Source organism: Triturus cristatus, chromosome 1_1 (assembly GCF_964204655.1).
Source record: "Triturus cristatus chromosome 1_1, aTriCri1.1, whole genome shotgun sequence".
NCBI lineage: Eukaryota > Metazoa > Chordata > Amphibia > Caudata > Salamandridae > Triturus > Triturus cristatus.
The window spans coordinates 76,241,589-76,269,121 of NC_140579.1; the positions used below are offsets into that span (position 1 = coordinate 76,241,589).

The 27,533-nt window shown below is 44.5% G+C and overlaps 1 protein-coding gene across 1 annotated transcript in view; it reads right to left on the reverse strand.

The window, feature by feature from the left end:
* Positions 1-27,533, reverse strand: part of LOC146869485 (E3 ubiquitin-protein ligase TRIM39-like) — a 326,876-nt gene that overhangs the window by 155,266 nt on the left and 144,077 nt on the right. Inside the window, exons 3-4 of the mRNA XM_085599897.1 lie at positions 2,085-2,180; positions 1,729-1,959 (exon numbers count right to left, since the gene is read on the reverse strand). Of these exons, the coding sequence (XP_085456023.1) occupies positions 1,729-1,959; positions 2,085-2,180 (327 nt within the window). The remainder of the gene's footprint in view (positions 1-1,728; positions 1,960-2,084; positions 2,181-27,533) is intronic.

Consider the following 27,533-nt stretch of genomic DNA (forward strand, 5'->3'; position numbering starts at 1 on the left):
TTTTGGTGCCACTGTTGTTTTCCCTTTATATTGCTGATTTACCTGTCTTTTTGGATAATAGTATGGACTTTTTACCCAAAAATGGGGGCAGTTCGGTGTCCATTATGCAATATGCCGATGGCATTGTTATCCTGGATTTAACATCGAAGGGATTGAATACTCTTCTGCTGTCATTACAGAAATGAAAGGTACTCATTTAAAAAAAAAAAAAATGTTTCTAAAAGTACATTCTCCCTGAAATACAAAACTAAAACTGGCTTCAGGGTGAAGAAAAGCTAGAGGTAGTTAAGTTATATCCCTTTTTGGGGATAACCATGTGCTGTGGAGAGAAGGCTTTTTTGTCATTTACTGTGAAGAAAGAGAAAATTTCATCCACTCCGCTTTACGCATTGGTTTTAATTGATGTGAAGAACTTGAGATAGAGAGTTAATTTTGAGGACACAGTATGCTTTCTTTACACAGGGTGTTCTTTCAGCAATTATAATTTGAGCTAAAGAGTGTCTGTGTACAAGGTCTCTCTGCAGTTACTCGCAGGGGCTTTTGGTTGTTAAGAAGTGATATAAGGTCATTAACGAATGTTATGTATGAAAAGATCTTCGAAGTAAGAAAATTCTGTTTTTTTATAGAAACTTTATCCATGTATTAAAAATGTTTGATCTAAACCAAGAAAATGTACTTTCCTGGTCTGATCAGCAGCTAAAAGCTTATATTAAGCAGATATCCTCTAATCTATGCTGCCGTTTTGATGCTCAGTGTTGTAGGAAAAAATCAAAATTCAATGTGGCAGTGAATTGTTTTATTCAAAGAAAGCCCGAACAATATTTAACTTGAATTATTGACCATGGAGTTAGATGCTGCTGGGCCCTATTATGCCCTGCTATTTTACCATAAATTATCTTAATTGCTAGCTGCATCATTTGCCCAGCAGGGATAGTATTTGTAATTTCTGTAGTCACTGTATACAAGATCTAAAAACAAATGGTATTTATTTGTCCTGCATAGCTTCTAATTATTTGAAGTATCAGGTTCGTACAACGGCCGTCGCTTTAGATTTATTATTATTTGTGTGCGAGTTTTTAAGTTTTTAAAATGTTTTTTACATTTGTATGGATTATGATGGTATAGTTTTAGCTATGTGTTAATGTCACTTTTGTCCAACTGATGAAATGACTAGATTTTACAACTTTATAATTTGGCTCTACATTTTTAAACTGTATCCTACAATGTTTATTGTATTGTCTCTGTGGACTTCATGTGAGTTCCAAATCTTACACTAAAACTTGAACTTGAGTACTAATGTGAATTGGTGAGGTAGGTATATTACTCAATATATATTAGCATTCCGTTCAAACACAAATATCCTATTTTGCAGTCAGAGACTACTGCAAGTAAAGTAGGACTTACACTGTGCTTGTATATTCGATTTGCGGGTAACAGCCTTCACTTAGTCTACATCTGTTTATCATCCAGTCTCATTTTATAGCTCCAACTCTACCCCTGTTTGGATGTTCCCTGACTCATTGAACTGCCTGTTGCCAAAATGCCCTTTCTCTTGACCATATACTCGAGGGAAGAGTGCTGATCTTGCGCATCTATAGATGTCCATACCCCTGTACAACTCCAGAACCTCAAACATCTTCTTCTGCAGACCCTTACCCTCTTCATCTGTGAACAGATTCCTGAATCCTGCTCCTCTTCCATTTCTTTAGCTTTCTAGGCCCCTCTCACCTTCAGTAGCTCCACATCCTGCTGCTCACACTTCTCCTCTATGTTGCTGATCAGGTCCATCAGTGCAGGTTTCTGATTTTCCAGCTCACTGATGTTTCTATAGACCGTATTAAGACTTTCTTCATGCTTTGTTTTCATGCTGCTGAGCTCTTGTTGTTTCTTCTGCTCCAGACACATTTTCTTCTCTTCAAATGTAATCAGGATTTTTAACTCCTGCTCCTTGACTGCTTCCTTAAAGAAAAGGAATTAAACAATCACATATAAATACATTTACATAGTATCCTACCAATTTACAAACATAAATTGTTTGCAAAAAGTGGATTCCCTAAAATATTACATACATGCTATTCTCTTACCTCTAGCTCTGTCACCCTTTTTTGTTCTTTGCAGTGAAGCACATCAATGTCCTCCAGACTGTTATGCAATGTGGCCAGACAATTGTTAAGCTTGCCCTGAAAATAAAATAAACTTAGTTTTCCAAACCAAATAACATTATTAGGTATCCCTAATGGGACAATTACTAAGATTATGAGCACAATCTTTGGCCGTTCTAATGTGGGTCATGATATATGTATGTATATGGTATTTCTATAGCACAAACCTTGCCAAAGGGCAGTCCAGTGCAATCCACGGTCATTAGGGACACAGCAACCAATTGATCAGTGTCATATTAACCATGCAACAGGCCACTATGCGATTCAACAGACTAATGTACATTTAGCCAGTTTCTCTTTGTGGAAACTTCAAAGACAAGATGGCTCTGTCTATGTATAGCATACCTCTCAGCACATGAGGCAAAGAAGGCCATTCTGCTCCTCACCCAGCTCATGCCTTCTCTCCAAGTCTCCCCTTATCCGATATTTAGGTTCCTCATATTTCATCACAGATCTACCAACAGCTGAAGGGCATATCATAAGGACTCAAGCAGACATTTGCAAAAAAGATAGGTCGCACATCCGCCTCACACCCATTCCCCCACATCTTTACTCATGAAAATAATTTAAAAAATTCTAAATGTTACAGATAAATGTTTCTGCTTGTAAGAGTTCTTGTATAATGAGCCCAGGTGAGGCATTAGAACTGCATAGTGCCCCAGCTTTGGAATTCCTAGCAATAAGTAATGCTGCTCATTTATCTTGGAAACATATGTGCATTCGAGTTTGCTTCCTTAGGTTTGCTGATTTTTGGCCAGGCCACTCTTCATTGAGTAGAGGTTCAGCCCAACAAATGAGATAAAAGATAAAGACAGTAACTTGTTTAATAATCCCAACCAAGGAAATATGATAAATATGTAGAATTTTAAAAATATCTCCTGTATGATAATTTGTAGTAAAATTGACACATTTTTGAAACTATGCATTAAAGATACAGATGTGGAATGGTACCCATGGCCACTTTTACATTTCACAAACATTTTAAAGACTGCTATTATTGTCATGAGTTTGAAGACTGAAATACTCTTGATTTTCTGTCTGATAAATACATTTATTCCTACAATAGAAATTCAGATTGATTTTCTGTCTGATAAATAAATGTATTCCTACAATGGAAATTCAGATTGCTTTTCTCAATGTTTTTTCCTCTTTCTAATTATACTTTGCCCACATGGTTTGTTAGCAACAGACAACTCCACGTGTTGATATATATAGGACCATGTTTCCATAGAAAAAGTACCTTTTGACTTGCCTATTTCTTTGGCGCCATTTGACGAATCTTCGCATAATTTTCCCCAAAAAAGTGTATTGTGATTCTTGTTGTGCATGGAAAGTTTTGTGGTGATCCGTCAGGCAGGGACCAAGAAAAAGGGGGCTTATACCAAGATGTGGTTTCCATGTTAATTCCCATAGACTTGTTAGTCGAACTTGCAACCCGAACCACTGGACGGAATTAAACCATATTTGTCAGAAATGTAGATTAGGCTATGCAGATCACGCTTTCAGTTATTTCTGGGTAAATCCGTTAAGTAGATGTTCAGATATTTAAGAGAAAAAAGTTAGTAATATTTGTGACCGCAGGGGTGAGAACGGCCCAGAAGGGGGGCCACGCGACCCCTGTCCCATTTTTAAAAAAATAAGTAGGCCGCAGTGAGGTGGGAGAGGTCCCAGGGGTCTGGGGGGGGTTTCCCTGAGGCCCCCATTACAAATTCATTATGGCCCCCGGGTGGTAGTGTTCCCTGGGCCCACTAGGGGATCTGAGTGTCCCCCCATAGCAAGGCATAATTTCCAGGTAAGTGGTGGTCTCCGGGGCACGGGGTCCATGAGCCCTCCCGGTTCATTTTTGGAATGTGGCTCTGGGGAGGGGGTGGTCCACAGGGGGCCCGAAAGACCCCCAACCATTAAACTATAAATAAACCCAGGGGAGGTGATTGTCCCCAAGGCATTAATAAGCCCCTGGAGGGGGGCGCGCACGGCCCCTCCTTTATTTTTTAAAAGCCCCTGGTACCTGGCCCCCCCAGGGGGATATGTCTAAAGTTCCTATGGAAATTAACAAGGGGAATGTGTTTTGGGTCCCCCCTTTTTCTCGGTCCCACCTGACGCATCACTCCGAAACTTTCAAGACAGCAGCTGCAGTGAGTGGCACGCTAGTTTTAAAACTTTTGTGAAGATTCGTCAAATGGTGCTAACGTTGTTAGCAAAAGAAATGCTTTTCCTATGGAAACTAGGTCCTAACTATAACTACCTACTGACAACCGCCAGTAGGTGATTAATCTATCAATCAATCAATCTATCTATCTATCTATCTATCTATCTATCTATCTTTGGCGTTGTTGATGAATCTTCACGAAATTTTCAAAAAGGTGTCATAGTGAGTCTTGTTGTGTATGGAAAGTTTCAGGCTGATCCGTCAAGTGGGGGCCTAGAAAAAGGGAGTTAAAAAACGTATGATTTCCATGTTGATTCCCATAGGGCCTTTCGACACACCGGGTACCTGAACTGCAGGATGAAATTACATGAAATTTGTCAGGAAGGTAGATTTGTTTAAGCAGGTCGTGCTTTCAGTTATCCGGTGTAAATCTTTTCAGTAGTTTTGGAGATATTTAAGGGGGAAAATAAGGATATCTGGGGCCACAGCTAATTTGTGAAGATTTTGCGATTAAATGCGTTTGCGTGTGCAAGAGGAATGCGGAATCGGCTTGCCACCACCTGAGCAGAGAGTTGTGCCCACCATTTTACCTTATGGCAACAGTCCCCGGGGCTGAAATAAAAGATCCACTCTGACACTCATGTACCCGCTCACTCACCCACTCATAGCTTATGCACCCACTCACAGACACACTCAGACTCATGCACCTATTCACAGACCCACTCAGAGACTTATGCACCCACTCACAGACCCAGTCAGAAACTCATGCATCTACTCACAGACTCACTAAGACACTCATGCACCCTCTCATAGACCCAGACACTCATGCACTCACTCAGAGAGCCAGTGTGAGAGTCACGCACCCACTCTTAGGCCCACTCAGACTCTCATACATTTATTCAGACTCACTGAGACACTCATGCACCACTTGACAGGCCTAGTGAGATACTGATGCACCCACTCAGACAGCCCACTCAGGGAGCCATTCAGATACTCATGCACCCACTCATAGACCCAGTCAGACACTGTTGCACCCACTAACGGAAAAAAGTAAATTATAAAGAAAATGAATATTATTTTGAGCAATAGGGCAGCTCTAAGAAGAGCTTTTGTGTTCATTGTGTTTATATTAGGCCTGGGCGGTAAATTCCGTTCCGCTTGCGGAATTTGCGGAATTTCGGTAATTTCGCGTTCCGCGGAGAACGCGAAATTGCCCAAAAGTCTGCTTCCCGCGACTTTGCAAAATTTTTTCTTGTTCGCGTTCTCAAAATGCGTGTTCGCGAGATATTTCTCCCTGAGCACGCAAACAGCAACTGTGAACAGGAAAAAAGCATCGCGAACAAGCAATTCCACGTGTTCGCGGAATTTCTGCATGTTCGCGGAGATTTTTTACCGTTTCGCGGAGATTTGCGTAACGCGATTACGTGAATTCCGCCCACCCCTAGTTTATATGAGAGCTACACATAAGATCTGATGCAGAGTTTTAGGTTATTGAGAAACACTCTGTTGCCTTCATCTGTGAAGTGTACTCCATCACTTCTGTCAAAATGCAGGTTGTTGTTGTAGAGAGAGCCCATAGTATGGTCTCTGAGGAATGCAGAAACATTTTTATTAACATGTTTCTTGGCTTTGTCAACCTGTTGTCAAATTGATTTGACCACTTCCATTCCTGTCTTCGGCATATGTTGGAATACAGCAAGACAGTGTGAGGGAAAAGTGTCATCAATTGTGTAAATGTATTCTTCATTAGTATTTCCAGTCCTACCCCAGTCAGTGTGCCTAGGTCATTGCCACCACAGTGCGCAGTCATCAAGGGCTTGGTAATCCACAATGCTTTCAACCAAAGGCAGAAATTGTCACTTCAATCCTCTCTGGTCAATCCAAGCAATAAACATATTAGCCAAACCCAAGTCCCTGTCAATACCACTTTTCTAGCAGCCTCTCTAGTCCAAAAGACATAGCTGCCGTCCACAATCCACACTCCAATCATGTTGGCCTGCAGCAGCAGTAGCAGACAGGAAAAGGCTAGAGCTGAATGAGTCCGTTTTCAAAATGAAAGACAGTTAAAATGAAGGTGTGGTTCTAGTTTAAAAAAAAAAAATGTGATTAGATGGTGTGACTATGGAGGTGAATAAATTTGGGTAGTATCTTGAAAGCTTAAATACCCAGATCTATGATTGGCTACAGGAAAAATAAAAAAGTGAAATGTAGATTTGGATATGTTTTTAGTTCTGTACTGTAAACCACACCTGTTGGAGCTCATTTTGTAAATAATACAGCCCTTATAGAATGTACAGCGAACTTGTTAACAACTGGTTCTAGTGCGTTTGCTATGGAGACTGTACTAAGAGTATATTGGGGAAGGGTGTTAAAGAGAGAGTGGTGTAGAGTTCTTGTTGTGTAACATGGATTATATTTCCTGGTGAAGGCTTGCTAGTAAAGTGTACTGTATTCTTGACATCATGAAAATACAGAGCCAAATATTTTTTTCAACTCCTATTTTTTTTTATAATTATGCACAAATGCTCTACCATGTTGGGCTTCTTTATTAAAGTGCATGAAAGGGTTAACACATACTAGCCATTCAGGAAAGGAGTTACAAACCAAAAAATGAAAGATATGTTTTTATTTGCTGCTTTCTGCGGGTGCAAAGTTGAAAATGCTGCCATTAATGCTTGCTTTGTGTGAGAGTGGTGTGCCATTCTTATGCTTAGTTTTAACATTTCCTGAAAGTATTGTATCTTTCCGATAAGAGCAAAAACTAAATATTTGATCAGACAACTCAATTTGAAGGAATTTAAATTACATTTATTTGGAGAAATAAATCATTGAAACGTTATGTGTGTATGTGAGAATGTTAAAAGAGAGTATGAAATATTTTAGAGATAATATTTGAATTATATTAGGTAATGTATGAGTAGTTTTGTGAGTGGCTTTGTATGTTTAATAACCGGTAAGTAAGACAATTTATGACTGAATAAGAATGTGACAGTTTGTCTGAATTGCAGACTAGGTGTGTGAGTAGTTGGTTCACAATCTGTTGCTTTGAATTTTTATATTGTACATTTGCTGCTTACTGCATGGTGTAATTGGTAGTAAAGACAACTGTAGGTTAAAGAGTTAAACTTTTCGATAGCAAGGCATTAGATGTGTTTATATGATGTGCTGTTCCTTAAGAGTGTTTTTCCTTTGAATTTTGGGTCATGTAATCCTGTTACACTGCTATGTCAAACAGCTACAGAAGCATATATACATTTAGTCACTTACTCGGAAACTATGTGTGCATGCAGCAGACTCAAATGTAGTTGCAGTCACATCTATATTGCACTCTATCCTCTAACACAGGCACTGAGGTATTTCTGCAGCTATTTACATAAACATTTAAACAGCCATGGAGGTATTATATCAGGCAGATACATACAAGGACATTTACTTAAACATCTCATGGTGCTGATAGAGGTGTACTCCTACACTCTCTCAGATATGAAGCCAATTTGTAACACAACGTCATCATCCATCCAAATAGTCTTTTGAATGTGGGTCAGGCATACTTGTGCAAACACTGTCTGTGCACCCTCAATGCAAGCTTCACTTGGCATTTAAAGATGTTTTCCAAGTGTCAAACCAACAATTTTAGTACACACAAAACACCTATAAGAAATGCTGTAGGTATACCAACAAGAATTTGCAATGCAATAGGTCTCGCATTCACGCAAGTTTGAGATAATGGCATTATAAATGACAATGAATTTTATTTGTGTTTTGGGTTTTAAAACATAAATAAAAGGCATTGTCATTTACAATACTAAAAGCTTAAACTCTCGCAAATGCGGGACCTATTGCATTGCAATAAAGGGCCTTCTCGACCGCCTGTTAAATTGTAAATATCAGAGGTAGAGACCGGCCTGCGATATCATCAAAGTAGTGATAAATAGTGCAGTGAAGATGTATTAGTGTTGTAAATTACACAGACACAAAATGTGAAGTGAGAGTTACATATGATCCGAACTATAAACACTAAAAAAGAGCTTCAACACCTTTCGCTCTGTGATTACACTATCGCGACTCGGGAGGAAGACTGGGGGTGAGCTATTTTCTGCCCTCTCTGTCATTTGAGTACGCAGTGTGGCATTGTGTAGTGTCATTGCTATCTTTGGCCAAATAAAAAACACTCCAGCTGTAGTAGGGCCCTGGCTTTACCTCTTGGTGCAGGGTGGGGTGTGCTTTATGGCAGACATGGAGGGAGGAAGGGATGGTCTTGGCTGCAGCTCCGGCCTCGTACAGTACCGCTGCTATTACTAGTGAGCGAGAGGCGCTGAGGTGGTGGTATTGGTATTGGTGGCAGTATTAGTATTGGTGGTGGCAGTATTGGTGGTGCTGGTACTGGTGCTGGTATTGGTGATGGTGGTATTTGGTGGTGGTGGTATTGATGGCGGTTTTGGTATTGGTGGTGGTACTGGTATTGGTGGTGGAGGTATTAGAATTGGTGGTAGTGGTAGTGGTATTGGTGTTGGTGGTACTGGTATTGGTGGTGGTGGTATTAGTATTGGTGGTATAATTTGTATTGATGGTGTTGGTATTGGTGTTGGTAATAGTGGTGGGGATATTGGTGGTGGTACCGGTGGTGGTGGTATTGGTGGTGTGGTAATATTGGTGGTCATATTAGTACTGGTGGTGGCATTGGTATTGGTACTGATGGTGGTGATATTGGTGGGGGTATTGGTGGTGGTGGTATTGGTGGTGGTTGTGGCAGTATTGGTGGTGGTGGTATTGGTTGTGGGGTATTGTGGTGGTGGTATTGGTGGTGGTGGCATTGGTGGTGATGGTATTAGTGGTAGTATTGGTTTTGAAACTGGTGATGGTGGTATTGATGGTGATATTGGTGGTATTGGTGGCGGAATGGGTGATGGTATTGCTGGTGGTGATATTGGTGGTGGTGGTTGGTGGTGGTATTGGTGGTGGTGGTATTGGTACTGGTGGTGGCATTGGTAATGATGGTGGTGGTAATGGTGGTGGTGGTATTGGTGGTATTGGTGGTCGTGGTGGTATTGGTGGTGGTGGTATTGGTGATAGTATTGGTGTTTTATTGGTGTTGATGGGATATTGGTATTGGGGGTGGTGGTGGTATTGGTACTGGTGGTGGTGGCATTGGTATTGGTGGTGGTGGTGGTATTGGTGATGGTGGTATTGGTGGTGTGGTAATATTGGTGGTCATATTAGTACTGGTGGTGGCATTGGTATTGGTACTGATGGTGGTGATATTGGTGGGGGTATTGGTGGTGGTGGTATTGGTGGTGGTTGTGGCAGTATTGGTGGTGGTGGTATTGGTTGTGGGGTATTGTGGTGGTGGTATTGGTGGTGGTGGCATTGGTGGTGATGGTATTAGTGGTGGTATTGGTTTTGATACTGGTGATGGTGGTATTGATGGTGGTATTGGTGGTGGTGGTATTGGTGGTGGTGGTTGGTGGTGGTATTGGTGGTGGTGGTATTGGTACTGGTGGTGGCATTGGTAATGATGGTAGTGGTAATGGTGGTGGTGGTATTGGTGGTATTGGTGGTCGTGGTGGTATTGGTGGTGGTGGTATTGGTGATAGTATTGGTGTTTGTATTGGTGTTGATGGGATATTGGTATTGGGGGTGGTAGTGGCATTGCTATTGGTGGTGGTGGTGGTATTGGTGATGGTGGTATTGGTGGTGGTATTGGGGGTATTGGTAGTGGTACTGGTTGTAGTGGTATTGGTGGTTGTATTAGTGGTGATGGTGGTATTTGTGGTGGTGGTATTGGTGGTTGTAGTGATGGTGGAGGTGTTGTTATTGGTGGTGGTGATATTGGTGGTGGTGGTACTGGTGGAATTAGTGGTGGTATTGGTGGTGGTATCGTTTGTATTGATGGTGATGTTGGTATTGGTGATGGTATTGGTGGTGGTGGTGATATTGATGGTGGTGGTGGTATTGGTGGTGGTGATATTAGTGGTGGTTGCATTGGTATTGGCAGTGGTACTAGTGGTGCTGGTTTTGGATTAGTGATGGTGGTATTGGTGGTGGTGCTATTGGTGTTGGTATTTGTGGTGGTGGTATTGGTGTTGGTATTAGTGGTGTTGGTTTTGGTGGTGGTGGCAGTATTGGTGGTGGTGGTGGAGGTGGTGGCATTGGTGGTGGTATTGGTGGTGATATTTGTGGCAGAGGTACTGGTGGTGGTTGTATTGGTGGTGGTGGTGGTATTGGATGTTGTGGTGGTATTGGTGGTGGTAATGATGGGGTTATTGATGGTGGTGGTGGTATTGGTGTTGGTGGCGGTATTGGTGGTGGCGGTATTGGTGGTGGTGGTGGTAGTGCAGTGGTATTGGTAGTGTTATTGGTGGAGGTGTTTGTGATGGTGCATTGGTGGTGGTGGTATTGGTGGTGGCATTGGTGGTGATATTAGTGGTGCTCGTACTGGTTATGGTGGGGGTATTGGTGGTGGTATTAGTGGTGGTGGTGGTATCAGTAGTGAAATTGGTGGTGGTGGTATTGCTGCTGATATTGGTGGTGCTGGTATTGGTGGTGGAATTGGTGGTGGTGTTATTGGTGGTCATGGTGGTATTGGTGATGGTGGTATTGGTGGTGGTGGGATATTGGTGGTGGGGATATTGGTGGTGGTGGTATTGGTGATAGTATTGGGGGTTGTATTTGTATTGATGGGGTATTGGTATTGGGGTGGTACTGGTGGTGGTGGTGGTATTGGTGGTGGTAGTGGTATTGGTGGTGGTGGTATTGGTGGTGGTGGTATTGGTGGTGGCAGTGGTGATGGTACTGGTGGTGATATTGAAGGTGGTGGTGGTATTGGTGGTGGTGATAGTGGTGGTGGTGGTGGTATTGGTGGTGGCATTGGTATTGGCAGTGGTACTAGTGGTGCTGGTTTTGGATAAGTGATGTTGGTATTGGTGGGGGTATTGGTATTGGTGGAGGTGGCATTGGTGTTGGTATTGGTGGTGGTAATGGTGGTGGTGGTATTGGTGGTGGTGGTGGAGGTATTGGTGGTGTGGTATTTGTGGTGGTGGTACTGGTGGTGGTGGTATTGGTGGTGGTGGTGGTATTAGTGGTAGTATTGGTATTGGTACTGGTGGTATTGATGGTGGTATTGGTGGAGGTGGTATTGGTGGTGGTATTGGTGGTGGTGGTATTGGTGGTAATGGTATTGGTGGTGATATTGGTGGTGGTGGTATTGGTGGTGGTATTGGTGATAGTAAGAGTGGTTGTATTGGTGTTGATGAGGTATTGGTATTGGGGGTGGTATTGGTGGTGGTGGTATTGGTGGTGGTGGCATTGGTGGTACTGTTGGTAGTGGTATTGGTGGTTGTATAAGTGGTGATGGTGGTATTTGTGGTGGTGGTATTGGTGGTTGTGGAGATGGTGGTGGTGTTGGTATTGGTACTGATGGTGGTGATATTGGTGGGGGTATTGGTGGTGGTGGTATTGGTGGTGGTTGTGGCAGTATTGGTGGTGGTGGTATTGGTTGTGGGGTATTTGTGGTGGTGGTATTGGTGGTGGTGGCATTGGTGGTGATGGTATTAGTGGTAGTATTGGTTTTGATACTGGTGATGGTGGTATTGATGGTGGTATTGGTGGTGGTGGCGGCATAGGTGATGGTATTGCTGGTGGTGATATTGGTGGTGGTGGTGGTGGATGGTGGTGGTGGTATTGGTACTGGTGGTGGCATTGGTAATGATGGTGGTGGTATTGGTGGTCGTGGTGGTATTGGTGGTGGTGGTATTGGTGGTGGTGGTACTGGTGGAATTAGTGGTGGTATTGGATGTTGGTATCGGTGGTATTGATGGTGATGTTGGTATTGGTGATGGTATTGGTGGTGGTGGTGATATTGATGGTGGTGGTGGTATTGGTGGTGATATTAGTGGTGGTTGCATTGGTATTGGCAGTGGTACTAGTGGTGCTGGTTTTGGATTAGTGATGGTGGTATTGGTGGTGGTGCTATTGGTGTTGGTATTTGTGGTGGTGGTATTGGTGTTCGTATTAGTGGTGTTGGTTTTGGTGGTGGTATTGGTGGTGGTGGCGGTATTGGTGGTGGTGGCGGTATTGGTGGTGGTGGTGGAGGTGGTGGTATTGGTGGTGATATTTGTGGTAGAGGTACTGGTGGTGGTTGTATTGGTGGTGGTATTGGATGTTGTGGTGGTATTGGTGGTGGTAATGATGGGGTTATTGATGGTGGTGGTGGTATTGGTGGTGGTGGCGGTATTGGTGGTGGCGGTATTGGTGGTGGTGGTAGTGCAGTGGTATTGGTAGTGTTATTGGTGGAGGTGTTTGTGATGGTGCATTGGTGGTGGTGGTATTGGTGGTGGCATAGGTGGTGATATTAGTGGTGCTGGTTCTGGTTATGGTGGGGGTATTGGTGGTGGTGATATTAGTGGTGGTTGCATTGGTATTGGCAGTGGTACTAGTGGTGCTGGTTTTGGATTAGTGATGGTGGTATTGGTGGTGGTGCTATTGGTGTTGGTATTTGTGGTGGTGGTATTGGTGTTCGTATTAGTGGTGTTGGTTTTGGTGGTGGTATTGGTGGTGGTGGCGGTATTGGTGGTGGTGGTGGAGGTGGTGGTATTGGTGGTGATATTTGTGGTAGAGGTACTGGTGGTGGTTGTATTGGTGGTGGTATTGGATGTTGTGGTGGTATTGGTGGTGGTAATGATGGGGTTATTGATGGTGGTGGTGGTATTGGTGGTGGTGGCGGTATTGGTGGTGGCGGTATTGGTGGTGGTGGTAGTGCAGTGGTATTGGTAGTGTTATTGGTGGAGGTGTTTGTGATGGTGCATTGGTGGTGGTGGTATTGGTGGTGGCATAGGTGGTGATATTAGTGGTGCTCGTTCTGGTTATGGTGGGGGTATTGGTGGTGGTATTAGTGGTGGTGTTACTGGTGGTCATGGTGGTATTGGTGATGGTGGTATTGGTGGTGGTGGGATATTGGTGGTGGGGATATTGGTGGTGGTGGTATTGGTGATAGTATTGGGGGTTGTATTTGTATTGATGGGGTATTGGTATTGGGGTGGTATTGGTACTGGTGGTAGTGGTATTGGTGGTGGTAGTGGTATTGGTGGTGGTGGTGGTATTGGTGGTGGTGGTATTGGTGGTGGCAGTGGTGGTGGTACTGGTGGTGATATTGAAGGTGGTGGTGGTATTGGTGGTGGTGATAGTGGTGGTGGTGGTATTGGTGGTGGCATTGGTATTGGCAGTGGTACTAGTGGTGCTGGTTTTGGATAAGTGATGTTGGTATTGGTGGGGGTATTGGTATTGGTGGCGGTGGCATTGGTGTTGGTATTGATGGTGGTAATGGTGGTGGCGGTATTGGTGGTGGCGATATTGGTGGTGATAGTGGCATTGGTGGTGGTGGTATTGGTGATGGTATTTGTGGTAGAGGTATTTGTGGTGGCGGTATTGGATTTTGGGGTGGTATTGGTGGTGGTGGTAATGGTGGTTGCGGTAGAGGTATTGGTGGTGGTGGTGGTGGTATTTGTGGTGGTATAGGTGGTGGTGCAATTGGTGGTGGTGTTTGTGATGGTGGTATTGGTGGTGGTGGTATTGGTAGTGATAGTAGTGGTGCTGGTATTAGTGGTGGTGGGGGTATTGGTGGTGGTATTAGTGGTGGTGGTATTGGTATTGTGGTGGTGGTGGCATAGGTAGTGATGTTGGTGGTGGTGGTATTGGTGTTGATATTGGTGGTGGTGATATTGGTAGTGGTATTGGTGGTGGTGGCATTGGTGGTGTTCATAGAATAGGTGTTGATATTTGTGGTATTGGTGGTGGTGGTATTGGTGGTGTCGGTGGTATTGGTGGTGGTGGTATTGGTGGTAGTGGCAGTATTGGTATTGGTGGTGGGGGTATTGGTGGTGCTGGTACTGGTGGTGGTATTGGTGGTATTGGTGGTGGTTTTGGTATTGGTGGTGGTGGTATTGGTGTTAGTGCTATTGGTGGTACTGGTATTGGTGTTGGTGGTATTAGTATTGGTGATATAATTGGTATTGATGGTGGTGGTATTAGTGGTAGGGTATTGGTGGTGGTGATATTGATGGTGGTGATATTGGTGATGTGGTAATATTGGTGGTGGTTTTAGTACCGGTGGTTGCATTGGTATTGGTACTGATGGTGGTGGTATTGCTGGTGGTGCTGGTATTGGTGGTGATGGTGGCGGTATTGGTGGTGGTGGTGGCAGTATTGGTGGAGGTGATATTGGTGGTGATATCGGTGGTGGTGGTATTGGTGGTGTGGTAATATTGGTGGTGGTATTATTACTGGTAGGGGCATTGGTATTGGTACTGATGGTGGTGGTATTGGTGGTGGTGGTGGAGGTATTGGTGGTGGGGTATTTGTGGTGGTGGTACTGGTGGTGGTGGTATTGGTGGTGGTGGTATTAGTGGTAGTATTGGTATTGGTGGTATTGATGGTTGTATTGGTGGAGGCGGTATTGGTGGTGGTATTGGTGGTGGTGGTATTGGTGGTAATGGTATTGTTGGTGGTGATATTGGTGGTGGTGGTATTGGTGGTGGTATTGGTGATAGTATGAGTGGTTGTATAGGTGTTGATGAGGTATTGGTATTGGGGGTGGTATTGGTATTGGTGGTGGTGTTATTGATGGTGGTATTGGTGGTGGTGGCATTGGTGGTACTGTTGGTAGTGGTATTGGTGGTTGTATAAGTGGTGATGGTGGTATTTGTGGTGGTGGTATTGGTGGTTGTGGAGATGGTGGTGGTGTTGGTATTGGTGGTGGTGATATTGGTGGTATTGGGTATTTGTGGTGGAGTTAGTGGTGGTATTGGTGGTGGTATTGATGGTGATGTTAGTATTGGTGATGGTATTTGTGGTGGTGGTGGTATTGGTGGTGGTGATATTTGTGGTGGTGGTGGTATTGGTGATATTGGTGGTGGTGGTATTGTTGGTGGTGGCATTGGTATTGGCAGTGGTACTAGTGGTGTTGGTATTGGTGGTATTGGTGTGTGTTGGTGGTGGCGGTATTGGTGGTGGTGGTATTGGTGGTAGCAGTATTGGTGGTGGCAGTATTGGTGGTGGTATTTTTGGTAGACATATTGGTGGTGGTGGTGGTATTGGACATTGGGGTGGTATTGGCAGTGGTGATAATGGTGGTAGTGGTATTAGTGGTGGTATTGGTGGTGTTGGTGGTGGTATTGGTGGTGGTGTAATTGATGGTGGTGTTGGTGGTGGTGGCAGTATTGGTGGTGGCGGTATTGGTGGTGGTGGAATTTGTGGTGGTGGTATTGGTAATAGTATTGTTGGTTGTATTGGTATTGATGGGGTATTGGGATTGGAATTGGGATTGGTATTGGTACTGGTGGTATTGGTGGTGGTGGTATTGGTGGTAGTGGTATTGGTGGTTGTATTAGTGGTGCTGGTGGTATTTGTGGTGGTGGTATTGGTGTTGTGTTTGAGGTGATGGTGGTGGTGGTGTTGGTATTGGTGGTGGTGATGTTGGTATTGGTGGTGGTATTGATGGTGATTGTATTGGTGGTGGTGATAGTGGTGGTGGTGGTGGTATTGTTGAAGGCATTGGTATTGGCAGTGATACTAGTGGTGCTGGTTTTGGATTTGTGATATTGGTATTGGTGTTGGTATGGGTGTTGGTATTGGTGTTGGTATTGGTGGTGGTGGTGGTGGTAGTGGAATTGGTGGTGGTGACATTGGTGGTGGTGGTGGTATTGATGGTGGTGATGGAATTGGTAGTGGGGAGGTATTGGTGGTTTTATTGGTGATGGTGTTTGTGATGATGGTGAATTTGAAGGTGGTGGTGGTGGTGATAGTGGTGGTTGTATTGGTGGTGGCATTGGTATTGGCAGTGGTACTAGTGGTGCTGGTTTTGGATTAGTGATGTTGGTAATGGTGGTGGTATTGGTATTGGTGGTGGTGGCATTGGTGTTGGTATTGGTGGTGGCGGTATTGGTGGTGGTAGTGGCATTGGTGGTGGTGGTGGTGGTGGTGGTGGTGGTTGTATTGGTGATGGTATTTGTGGTAGAGGTATTGGTGGTGGCAGTATTGGATGTTGGGGTGGTATTGGTGGTGGTGGTAATGGTGGCTGCAATTCAGGTATTGGTGGTGTTATTGGTGGTGTTGATGGTGGTGGTATTAGTGGTGGTATTGGTGATGGTGGAGGTGGTGTTATTGATGGTGGTGGTGGTATTGGTGGTGGTGGCAGTATTAGTGGTGGTGGTATTTGTGGTGGTATAAGTGGTGGTGCAATTGGTGGTGGTGCAGTGGTATTGGTGGTGTGATTGGTGGTGGTGTTTGTGATGGTGGGATTGGTGGTATTGGTTGATATATTAGTGGTGCTGGTATTAGTGGCGGTGGGGGTATTGGTGGTGGTGGTATTGGTAGTGGTATTGGTGGTGGTATAGGTAGTGATGTTGGTGGTGGTGGTGGTATTGGTGTTGATATTGGTGGTGGTGATATTTTTAGTGGTATTGGTGGTGCTGGTACTGGTGGTGGTGGTATTGTTGGCAGTTTTGGTATTGGTGGGGGTGGTACTGGTATTGGTGGTGGTGGTATTGTTAGGGGTATTGGTGGTACTGGTATTGGTGGTGGTGGTATTAGTATTGGTGGTATTGATGGTGGTGGTCTTAGTGGTGGGGTATTGGTGGTGGTGGTATTAGAGGTGATATCAGTGGTGGTGGTATTGGTGTTGTGATAATATTGGTGGAGGTATTAGTGCTGGTGGTTGCATTGGTATTGGTACTGATGGTGGTGGTATTGGTGGTGGTGGAGGCGGTATTGGTGGTGGTGGTGGTATTGGTGGAGGTGATATTGGTGGTGGTATCGGTGGTGGTGGAATTGGTGTGGTAATATTGGTGGTGGTATTACTGGTGGTGGCATTGGTATTGGTACTGATGGTGGTATTGGTGGTGGTGGTATTGGTATTGGTGGTGGTATTGGTGGTGGTGGTGGAGGTATTGGTGGTGGTTGTAGTTGGTGGTTGGTGGGGGTATTGGTACTGGTGGTGGCATTGGTAATGGTGGTGGTATTGGTGGTGATGATATTGGTATTGGCGGTGGTGGTATTGGTGGTCTTGGTGGTATTGGTGGTCATGGTGGTATTGGTGGTAGCGGTACTGGTGGTGGGATATTGGTGGCGGTGGTATTAGTGATAGTATTAGTGGTTGTATTGTTGTTGATGAGGTATTGGTATTGGGGGTGGTATTGGTACTGGTGGTGGTGGTGGTATTGGTGGTGGTGGTGGAATTGGTGGTGGTGGTATTGGTGATTGTGGTATTGGTGGTGGTGGTATTGGTGGTGACATTGGTAGTATTGGTGGTGGTACTGGTGGTTGTATTAGTGGTGATGGTGGTATTTGTGGTGTTGGTATTGGTGGTTGTGGTGATGGTGGTGGTGATGGTATTGGTGGTGGTGATATTAGTGGTGGTGGTATTGGTGGTGGTGGTGGCATTGGTATTGGCAGTGGTACTAGTGGTGCTGGTTTTGGATTAGTGATGGTGGTATTGGTGGTGGTGCTATTGGTGTAGGTATTGGTGGTGGTGGTGGTATTGGCTTAGGTATTAGTGGTGTTGGTATTGGTGGTGGTATTGGTGGCGGTGGTATTGGTGTTGTGTGTTGGTGGTATAGGTGGTGGTGGAATTTGTGGTGGTGGTATTGATGGTGTTATTGGTGGCGGTATTTGTGGTAGACATATTGGTGGTGGTATTGAATGTTGGGGTGGTATTGGTGGTGGTGGTAATGGTGGTAGTGGTATTAGTGGTGGTATTGGTGGTGGTATTGGTGGTGGTGTAGGTGGTGTTATTGAAGGTGGTGGTGGTGCTGGTGGTGGTGGTATTGGTGGTTGTGGTATTGATGGTGGCATTGGTGGTGGTACTGGTGGTAGTGGTATTGGTGGTTGTATTAGTGGTGATGGTGGTAATTGTGGTGGTGGTATTGGTGGTTGTGGTGATGGTGGTGGTGTTGGTATTGGTGGTGGGGATATTGGTGGTGGTGGTATTGGTGGTGGAATTAGTGGTGGTATTGGTAGTGGTATTTGTGGTATTGATGGTGATGTTGGTATTGGCAGTAATACTAGTGGTGCTGGTTTTGGATTAGTGATATTGGTATTATTGTTGGTTTGGGTGTTGGTATTGGTGGTGTTGGGTGGTGGTATTGGTGGTGGTGACATTGGGAGTGGTGGAGGTGGTGGTATTGATGGTGGTGGTGTAATTGGTAGTGGTATTTGTGGTAGAGGTATTGGACGTTGGGGTGGTATTGGTGGTCATGGTAATGATGGTGGCAGTAGTGGTGTTATTGGTGATGGTTTTTGTGATGGTGGTATTGGTGGTGTTGGGGTGATATTAGTGGTGCTGGTATTGGTGGTGGTGGGGGTGTTACTGGTGGTATTACAGGTGGTGGTATTGGTGGTGGAATAGGTAGTGATGGTGGTGGTGGTATTGGTGGTGATATTGGTGGTGATGGTATTGGTGGTGGTATTGGTAGAGGTATTGTTGGTGTTGGTGGTATTGATAGTGGTATTGGTGGTGGTGGTATTGGTGGTGGTATTCGTTGTGATATTGGTGGTGCTGGTAATGGTGGTGGTGGTGTTGGTGGTATTGGTCATGATCGTATTCATAGTGGTATTGGTGGTTGTTGTATTGGTGGAGTTGGTGGTGTTGGTGGTATTGGTGGCATTGGTGGTGGTATTTGTGGTGTTGGTGTTGTTGGTGGTATTAGTAGTGGTGTTGGACGTTGGTGGTGGTGATGGTATTGGTGGTGGTGGTGGTGGTATGGTGGTGGTGGTATTGGTGGTGGCGGTATTGGTGGTGGTGGTATTGGTGGTGGTGGTATTGGTGGTAGTGGTATTGGTGGTAGTATTGGTGGTGTTGATGGTGGTGGTAGCAGTGGAAGTGGTGCTGTTGATGGTGGTGGTGGTATAGTTGGTGTATTGTTGAGGGTGGTGAAATTAGTGGTATTGGTGGTAGTGATATTAGTATTGGAGGTGGTGGTACAGGTAGTGGTGTTGGTAATGGTGGTGGTATTGGTACTGGTGGTATTACAGGTGGTAGTATTGGTGGTGGAATAGGTAGTGATGGTGGTGGTGGTATTGGTGGTGATATTGGTGGTGCTGGTATTGGTGGTGGTATTGGTAGAGGTATTGTTGGTGTTGGTGGTATTGGTAGTGGTATTGGTGGTGGTGGTGGTATTGGTGGTGGTATTCGTTGTGACATTGGTGGTGCTGGTAATGGTGGTGGTGGTGTTGGTGGTATTGGTCGTGATCGTATTCATAGTGGTATTGGTGGTTGTTGTATTGGTGGAGTTGGTGGTGTTGGTGGTATTGGTGGCATTGGTGGTGGTATTTGTGGTGTTGGTGTTGTTGGTGGTATTAGTAGTGGTGTTGGACATTGGTGGTGGTGATGGTATTGGTAGTGGTGGTGGTGGTATGGTGGTGGTGGTATTGGTGGTGGCGGTATTGGTGGTGGTGGTATTGGTGGTGGTGGTATTGGTGGTAGTGGTATTGGTGGTAGTATTGGTGGTGTTGATGGTGGTGGTAGCGGTGGATGTGGTGCTGTTGATGGTGGTGGTGGTATAGTTGGTGTATTGTTGAGGGTGGTGAAATTAGTGGTATTGGTGGTAGTGATATTAGTATTGGAGGTGGTGGTACAGGTAGTGGTGTTGGTAATGGTGGTGGTATTGGTACTGGTAGTGGCATTGGTGGTGGTGGTATTAGTGGTATTATTTGTGGTATAGGTATTGGTGGGGGTGGTATTGGAAGTGGGGGTGGTATTGGTGGTGGTAGCATTGGTGGTAGTTGTAGTGGTATTGATGGTGTTGATGGTGGTGGTATTGATGGTAGTGATGGTCATATTGGTGGTGTTATTGGTGGTGGTATTGGTGGTGGTGGAGGTGGTGTTGGTGGTGGTATTGGTGGTGCTCATACTGGTATTGGTGGTGGTGATATTGGTGGTGGTGATATTGGGGGTCGTGGTGGTATTGGTGGTGGTGGTATTGGTGGTGGTGGTGGTATTGGTGGTGGGATGCTTGTGGTGGTGGTATTGGTGGTTGTATTGGTATTGCTGAGGTATTGGTATTGGGGGTGGTATGGGTACTAGTGGTAGTGATATTGGTGTTGGTGGTATTGGTGATGGTGGTATAAGTGGTGGTGTTATTGGTGGTGGCATTGATGGTATTGGTGGTAGTGGTATTGGTATTGGTGGTTGTATTAGTGGTGATAGTGGTATTTGTGGTGGTGGTATTGGTGGTTGTGGTGTTGATGGTGGTGTTGGTATTGGTGGTGGTCATATTGGTGGTGGTGGAATTGGTGGTGGTGGAATTAGTGGTGGTATTGGTGGTATTCATGGTGATGTTGATATTGGTGGTAATATTGATGGTGACGGTGGTATTGGTGTTGGTGATATTAGTGGTGCTGGTGGTTGTATTGGTGGTGCTGGTATTGGTAGTCGTGGTATTGGTGGTGGCCTTGGTATTGGCAGTGGTACTAGTGGTGCTGGTTGTGGATTAGTGATGGTGGTATTGGTGGTGGTGGTATTGGTAGTGGTGGTGGTGGTATTGTTGGTGATGTTGTCGGTATTGGTGGTGGTGGCATTGGTGGTGGTATTGGTGGTGGTGGATGTGGTGGTATTGATGGTGGTATTTGTGGTAGTGGTGTTGGTGGTGGTGGAATTAGACGTTGGGGTGGTATTGGTGGTGGTGGTAATGGTGGTGATGGTAGTGGTATTGGTAGTGGTATTGTTGATGGTGGTGGAGGTATTGGTGGTGGTATTGGTGGTGGTGGAGGTGGTATTGTTGGTGGTGGCGGTATTGGTGGTGATGGTATTGGTGGTGGTATTGGTAGTGGTGGTGGTAGTAGTGGTAGTGTGGTAAATAAAAATACCGGACTGAATTTCATACGGAATCTTAAAATAAAGTAAATAGCTCAAAATAACAAGAGGCAGAATCCGTGGTATAAGAGGTTTTCTAAATGGGCTTTATTCCATTCAAAATGGCCGACTCGAGTCGCGGCCTTCAGGTTCCGTCACCACGAGGGTTCAGGAAGTGAAGTACAATATTTTATTGACAGACATGCATTTTTATAATAAGTACATTACAATGAAACGAATGTAGAAGGCGTAACATTTGATAAGAAAAGTGACATAACAGGTACGTAATTGAAACTAGGCGTAATAAGGAATAAAAGAAACATGATTGGTTAGGATTATCAGACATAGGTGGATCTATAAGATAATACTTGGCATAGATGCGCGCGCGGCAGCATGACGTGTAATTGACGTGCAACTAGGGGGTGAAGGGGACTTGACATTTAGCTCTACATGTGGAGACGAAAAGTCTGGGGGGTCAAGTCAACCTAATCCCAAATCATATCTAACATCCTATGTTTAAAGAACTATGTTATCCACAAGGAAGGACTCTCGAACAGAATCTAGTCTATACTGACTGTGTGCGTGCACAAACGTCTAAGTGTCTATATGAGATGCGAGGGATAGAAAACTTTCCATGGCAGCAGGGCTATGAATCACTTGCAGGAGGACGGAAAGGCTGAGTCCTTTGCTTGTGAGCTAAGGGAAATGTTTACCTAAATCACTAGACAGGAATGCATCGGCTGAAGAGCAAAATAGATAATTCGAAGGTGAAATACAGCTTCTTGGCAGGCAGGCGAAAACTGGCCGAGGCAGGCACCGTTAGCTGCACAGGGAGTAGGACAAAGTTCATGGATACAGATGCGAGCTCAAGCTGAAGCTGTCAAAGACAGAGAGCAGGGAAAGGCTTTGAGGACAGAATCGGGCCTACTTGCCTGCATCATAAAAATGGAGTAACTTAGCCATATAAAGTCGATGGCCTTTCATACTTAGGAATCGAATATCCAGCCCATAGATGACGGATCTGACAGAGAACATGTTGACGGTAGACACACATATGTTTGCGTCTTAGAAACTGGAACTGGAGGGAACATACATGTACTTGTAACATGCATATAGAACCGTTGGGGTCCAAGATAGGGGACATAACTGATCAGGAAAATCCACATTTCCACATTCCCTCCTTGTCCCCTTCTTGCCCTTCAAGAGATATCAATCTTCATCATTCCATCGATTTGCTCATGGAGCATCATTTCTTCTTCCTTCTTCTTCCGGCATTTTGAACGAGAACTTTGATATGGGATGCATGATGTGGCACACAGACCACAAATCGCTGGTCCACATTGCAGGCATAAACAACAACTGAAGAGCATAAGAAGGCCAATACCTAGGAAGGATAGAACTCTCCATCCCCAGGCTGATATCACACTCCAAAACCACCCGGACCACGTCCAAGTGCCTGGATTCTCGTGTATCTGGCTTACAATCTTATGAAGGCGTGTTATAGCTTTATATACAGATGGCGAATTTTCTGGTATGAATATGCAGCAGCTGGATCCGATGACCCTGCAAGCTCCGCCCCTATCGGCCAGGATGACGTCAAGGACAAGACGATTCTGGAGAACAACAATTCTCATCACTGATTGTTCCTCTGTCAGATTGCCTAGGGCGGCTATAGTCTCGTTTACTACAGCTTCAAGAGTCTTGGTGAGTCTACGTATCAGCTTACTATTTGATATTGTACCTATATAGGGAAAGATGCCTTTATTGAAATCTACATACTTGTCCCATGCCGTCTCAGTATAATCGACAACTGGGAGATCTCTTCGCTCTCTATTGTGCACTAAATGAACATTTCGATAATAATCAGGGGGAGCTAGGAAAACAGGTGGCAAAAGGAATGCTATGTAACAGGTACCATCCCAATCTAGAGGCAGACGCATATATGCCGTCTGGCCACATATGAAGTAAGAATGGCGAGAAGCTCTAAATGAAGATTTACCTTGATCACTATATTCTACTGTAGTAACACATTTACTATGGCCCATATGTATGGAACCAACTTTTCTCACACATAATTCACCTTTAACTGGAAATACTGACATAGTGGGCAGTATTAGTTCAACTTCGGATTTGACATTTAAAATCATAAGATTAGGCGTAAAATTACCTAATTTATACACTTCATTTTCTAAATCAGTTCCTGTTCTACTGGGGTGACCCTCCTTATTAGGGTGACAGACTTTGAATAAAACTAGATTCAGATTTCCCCATATCCAATGTTGTTGATAAACTGCTGTGTCTGGGTCTATGGAATTTAATAAACTAAACCATGCTCCACAGGAGCCATTGTGTGTGAACGGATGTGGAAAGAAAGGCAGAACTCCTTTGTTATTCTGATAAGGAGGGAGTCGGCCACACACCCAACAATTGGTGGCATTACTAGTCTGATGGGAATGATGTAACATACTAATGAAGGTATTATTGCGCAGCGCAAGTCTATAGGACAACTCATGCGGCGGTAGGTCACTAAAAGAATGTTCACCAGTTATATTGAAAGTACGTTTAGAAACAGGATAATACATATGCAACATTATACTTGCAGTAACTATTAAAAAACTCAAAGAAAACAAAATTAATAAAGTCACAATACAGTGGTTACGCAGTAATTTACAATAAGCATGTCGTTTCATTATGATTCTGGACTCTACGTGATTCAGATCTAAGGGATACATGTCGGGACAGATTCAACCGCTTCACCTTGGAGAGGACTTAAACAATCAAATCGTCCGACAGCTTGGATCTGGACCTGAGTTTCTGCTTATAGAGTTCGGTGCTACTGGCCTCAGCCAAGGGTAGCTTTGAGTCAATGGGGGAAGACACACGGAGAGTACTGTTTGTGTCAGGAGGAAGTCCATGAAATTTTTTTATATGGCTGGAATGCACCCAGCCTTTCCTCCCTTCGATCTTCACAGCTGTTCTGGTCGTCAGCAGGACCAACCTAGGAAGCCTCCACCTTGGCTCCAGTTGGGTTTTCCGATCAAAATTCCTGATGAGGACATAATCACCGGGAATTACGTCATGAGGTTTCACCTCGGTGTTGTCGGGAAAAGCTGCGACTACCTGTGAACGACAAGATTGTAGTGCAGACATCAAGGAAGCCAGGTAATCTGTCAGCATATTACAGTCAACATCAGTTATTTTACGGGGTATAGGCGTCCCCCACATATTCGGTGGTCTACCAAAGATCACCTCATACGGGGATAGCCCTGTTCGAGAGTGTGCTACCATTCTCATGTAGAATAGCGCAACTGGTAAGGCTACTATCCAGTCCACACCTTTTTCCTGACATATTTTAGACAATCTGATTTTTAAAAGTTGATTATGTCGTTCCACGAGACCTGCTGCCTCGGGGTGTCGGACACAGTGGAATTTCCACTGATATCCCAACAAAAGTGAGACATGTTTCATTAATTCGGATGAGAAAGGCTGGCCGTTATCTGAATATACAACACGTGGTAAACCGTACCGTGGGAAGAATTCTCGAACTAGTTGCTTGGCAGTAGTCGGGGCAGTGTAATCTGATACGGGATACGCCTCTGTCCAACGGGAGAGAGCGCAGACAACTACGAGAACATATTTGAATCCTCGACAACGTTCCATCTGAATATAATCCATCTGGAGGACTTCAAAAGGATGGTCAGGAGGCTGAAATCCACCCTGCTCTACGGGAACACTCTTCCCTGGATTAAACTGACAACATATCATACAGGTACGAACCTTTTGTTTAGCTGCTGCTCGTAAATGTTTGTTGAACCAAATGTGCTGAATGCTGTCTAGCATAGCCTTCTCTCCTAAATGTGCTGGACTGTGAACTGTAGCTATAATGGCTTGAACCATGGAATCAGGGAGAAACCATACAGATTTCTCCTTCGTCATCCATCCTTGATCTGTCTGGATCCCTCCTAGTTCAGTCCACTTCTTTATTTCTTCTGCTGTGGCATGTGTCTGTATGTCAATTACGTCAAGTGCGGGATCCTTAATTGTCATACACTGTGTTGGTGTCTGAACTATTGGCTTTGTCATGTCTAATGTGCGATTCTGAGCAGTCTGTTTAGCTGTTCTGTCAGCTAAATCATTGCCTTGAGAAATGGTATCAGTAACCTTCGTGTGTGCTTTACATTTCATAATCGATATAGCAGTGGGTAGATGTATTGCGTCTAACAAAGCATGAATGAGGGGTCCGTGCTGAATGTGGGCACCATGGGAGGTTAAATAACCTCTCTCTCGCCACAGCACGCCGAAGTCGTGTACAACTCCGAATGCATAACGTGAGTCAGTGTATATATTAACTTTCTTATTTGTGGCTTGAATACAGGCTTGTGTTAGAGCAATAAGTTCTGCTGCTTGGGCTGACAAAGTATCTATACAATTTGTCTCAATAACTTCAGTGTCTGTTGTGACTGCATACGCGGCCACTAAATCTCCTGTACTTGTTCTCATGCACGATCCGTCTACATACAACGTCAGGTCTGGATCTAACAATGGAACGTCTGTCAAGTCTTGTCTAGGTTTCGTCTTTATTTCAATGATTTCAACACAATCATGAGCTAGTGGGTCTGTTCCAATTACAGGTAATAGTGTAGCAGGATTCAATGTATTACACCGTCGGATCTCTATGTGTGGTTGAAACAATGTCAGTTCATAACCGGTAAGTCTTGCTATGGTCAAGTGTTGTGTTTGTGTTCGGTTCACAAGAACCTCTACTGCATGTGGTACTTGTACTGTCAATGGGTGTCCTAATACTATGGCATCGCTTTGTCTGATAGCTAAGGCTGTCGCTGCCACTGATTTCAGGCATGCAGGCAAAGCCTGAGCTACGGGATCTAATGTACTGGAAAAATAAGCACATGGCTTGCGTGATCCTGCTTGATCCTGAGTGAGTACTGACAAGGCAGTACCTTCGCGTTCTGTAACAAAGAGTGTAAAATGTTTGCTATAACATGGTGTTGCTAAAACAGGTGCTTGACATAAAGCTTTCTTTAAGCTTTCAAAAGCTTGTGTATGTTCCTGAGTCCAAGGGAGAACAGTCGATGTGGCTGCCTCCTGTGTGGTTAACTGAATGAGTGGTTTTGCTAGAAATGCGTGCTGAGGGATCCACTGCCTACAATATGAAGTGAGGCCTATGAAAGCCCGCACCTCCTTTTGTGTCTGGGGTATTGACATGTTAGCAATTAACTGGATGCGATCTGGTGTAAGCTGCCTTCCCTCCTTGGACAGCGAGTGACCAAGATAAATAACTCGCTGGACACAGAATTGCAGCTTAGAAGGGGACACCTTGTGCCCCTTGTCGGCTAGGAAATGTAAAACTGTCAGAGAAGCTTTTTCACATTCTGGCTCGCTTCTCGCGGTGATCAGCAGATCATCGACATATTGAAGCAGTGCAGTATTGACTGGCATGTGGATACTGTCAAGTTCTCGTTTCAGTGCTTGGCTGTAGATGCTGGGGCTTTCTGTGAATCCTTGGGGAGCGCGTGAGAATTTAAAGCTGCGCCCATTTAAACTGAATCCGAACAAGTATTGGCTTTCCGGATCTATTGGGACGCTGAAAAAGGCATTCTTGAGGTCAATTACAGTAAAGAATGTTGCTTCGGAATCAATTGCTGTCAATAATGATGATATATCAGGGACCACAGGAAATTGTGGTACAATGCACTTGTTTAGTTCACGCAAATCAATAACCAATCGGTATACTGGTGGGGCAGTAGGGTCAGTTCGTTTAAGAATCGGAATTATCGGTGAATTACATATATTGGAGTCTGTTTCTATAACTACTCCCTGGGCAATCAGCTCATCAATGATTTTCAACAAAGCCACTACAGCATCATGCGGTAACTTGTATTGTCGCATTCGTGGTAGTACCACTCCTGCTTTCAATGTAACTCGATAGGGTGTAATGTTCATGCAGCCAACATCCGTAGGGCCTTGTGCCCATAGATGTACTGGTAAAGTCTGTAGTCGGGGATCCATGTCTCTAGACACATAGTGACCTTTAAAATCACGTAAAAACAACCTTACTCCTTCCGGAGAACAACATATTATGGCTCCTAGTGCTTTCAGAGTTTTAATTCCTAACAGATTTTCTGGGCATGATTTAGTAAGCAATAAATCTGTAGTTCGTGTCAAAGGTCCTATCGTAAGTGGTAGAGGCTGTGATACTTCATTAACAATAGGTTTTCCTGAAAAACCAAGGGAAACATTTTGAGAGCCTGAGAGGGGTGCCCCTGGAACTTCACTACGTTTTATGGTTGTTCGACTTGCCCCTGTATCGAGTAAGAATTTTCTATCTTGACCTAATAATTCACTATGTACATAAGGTCCT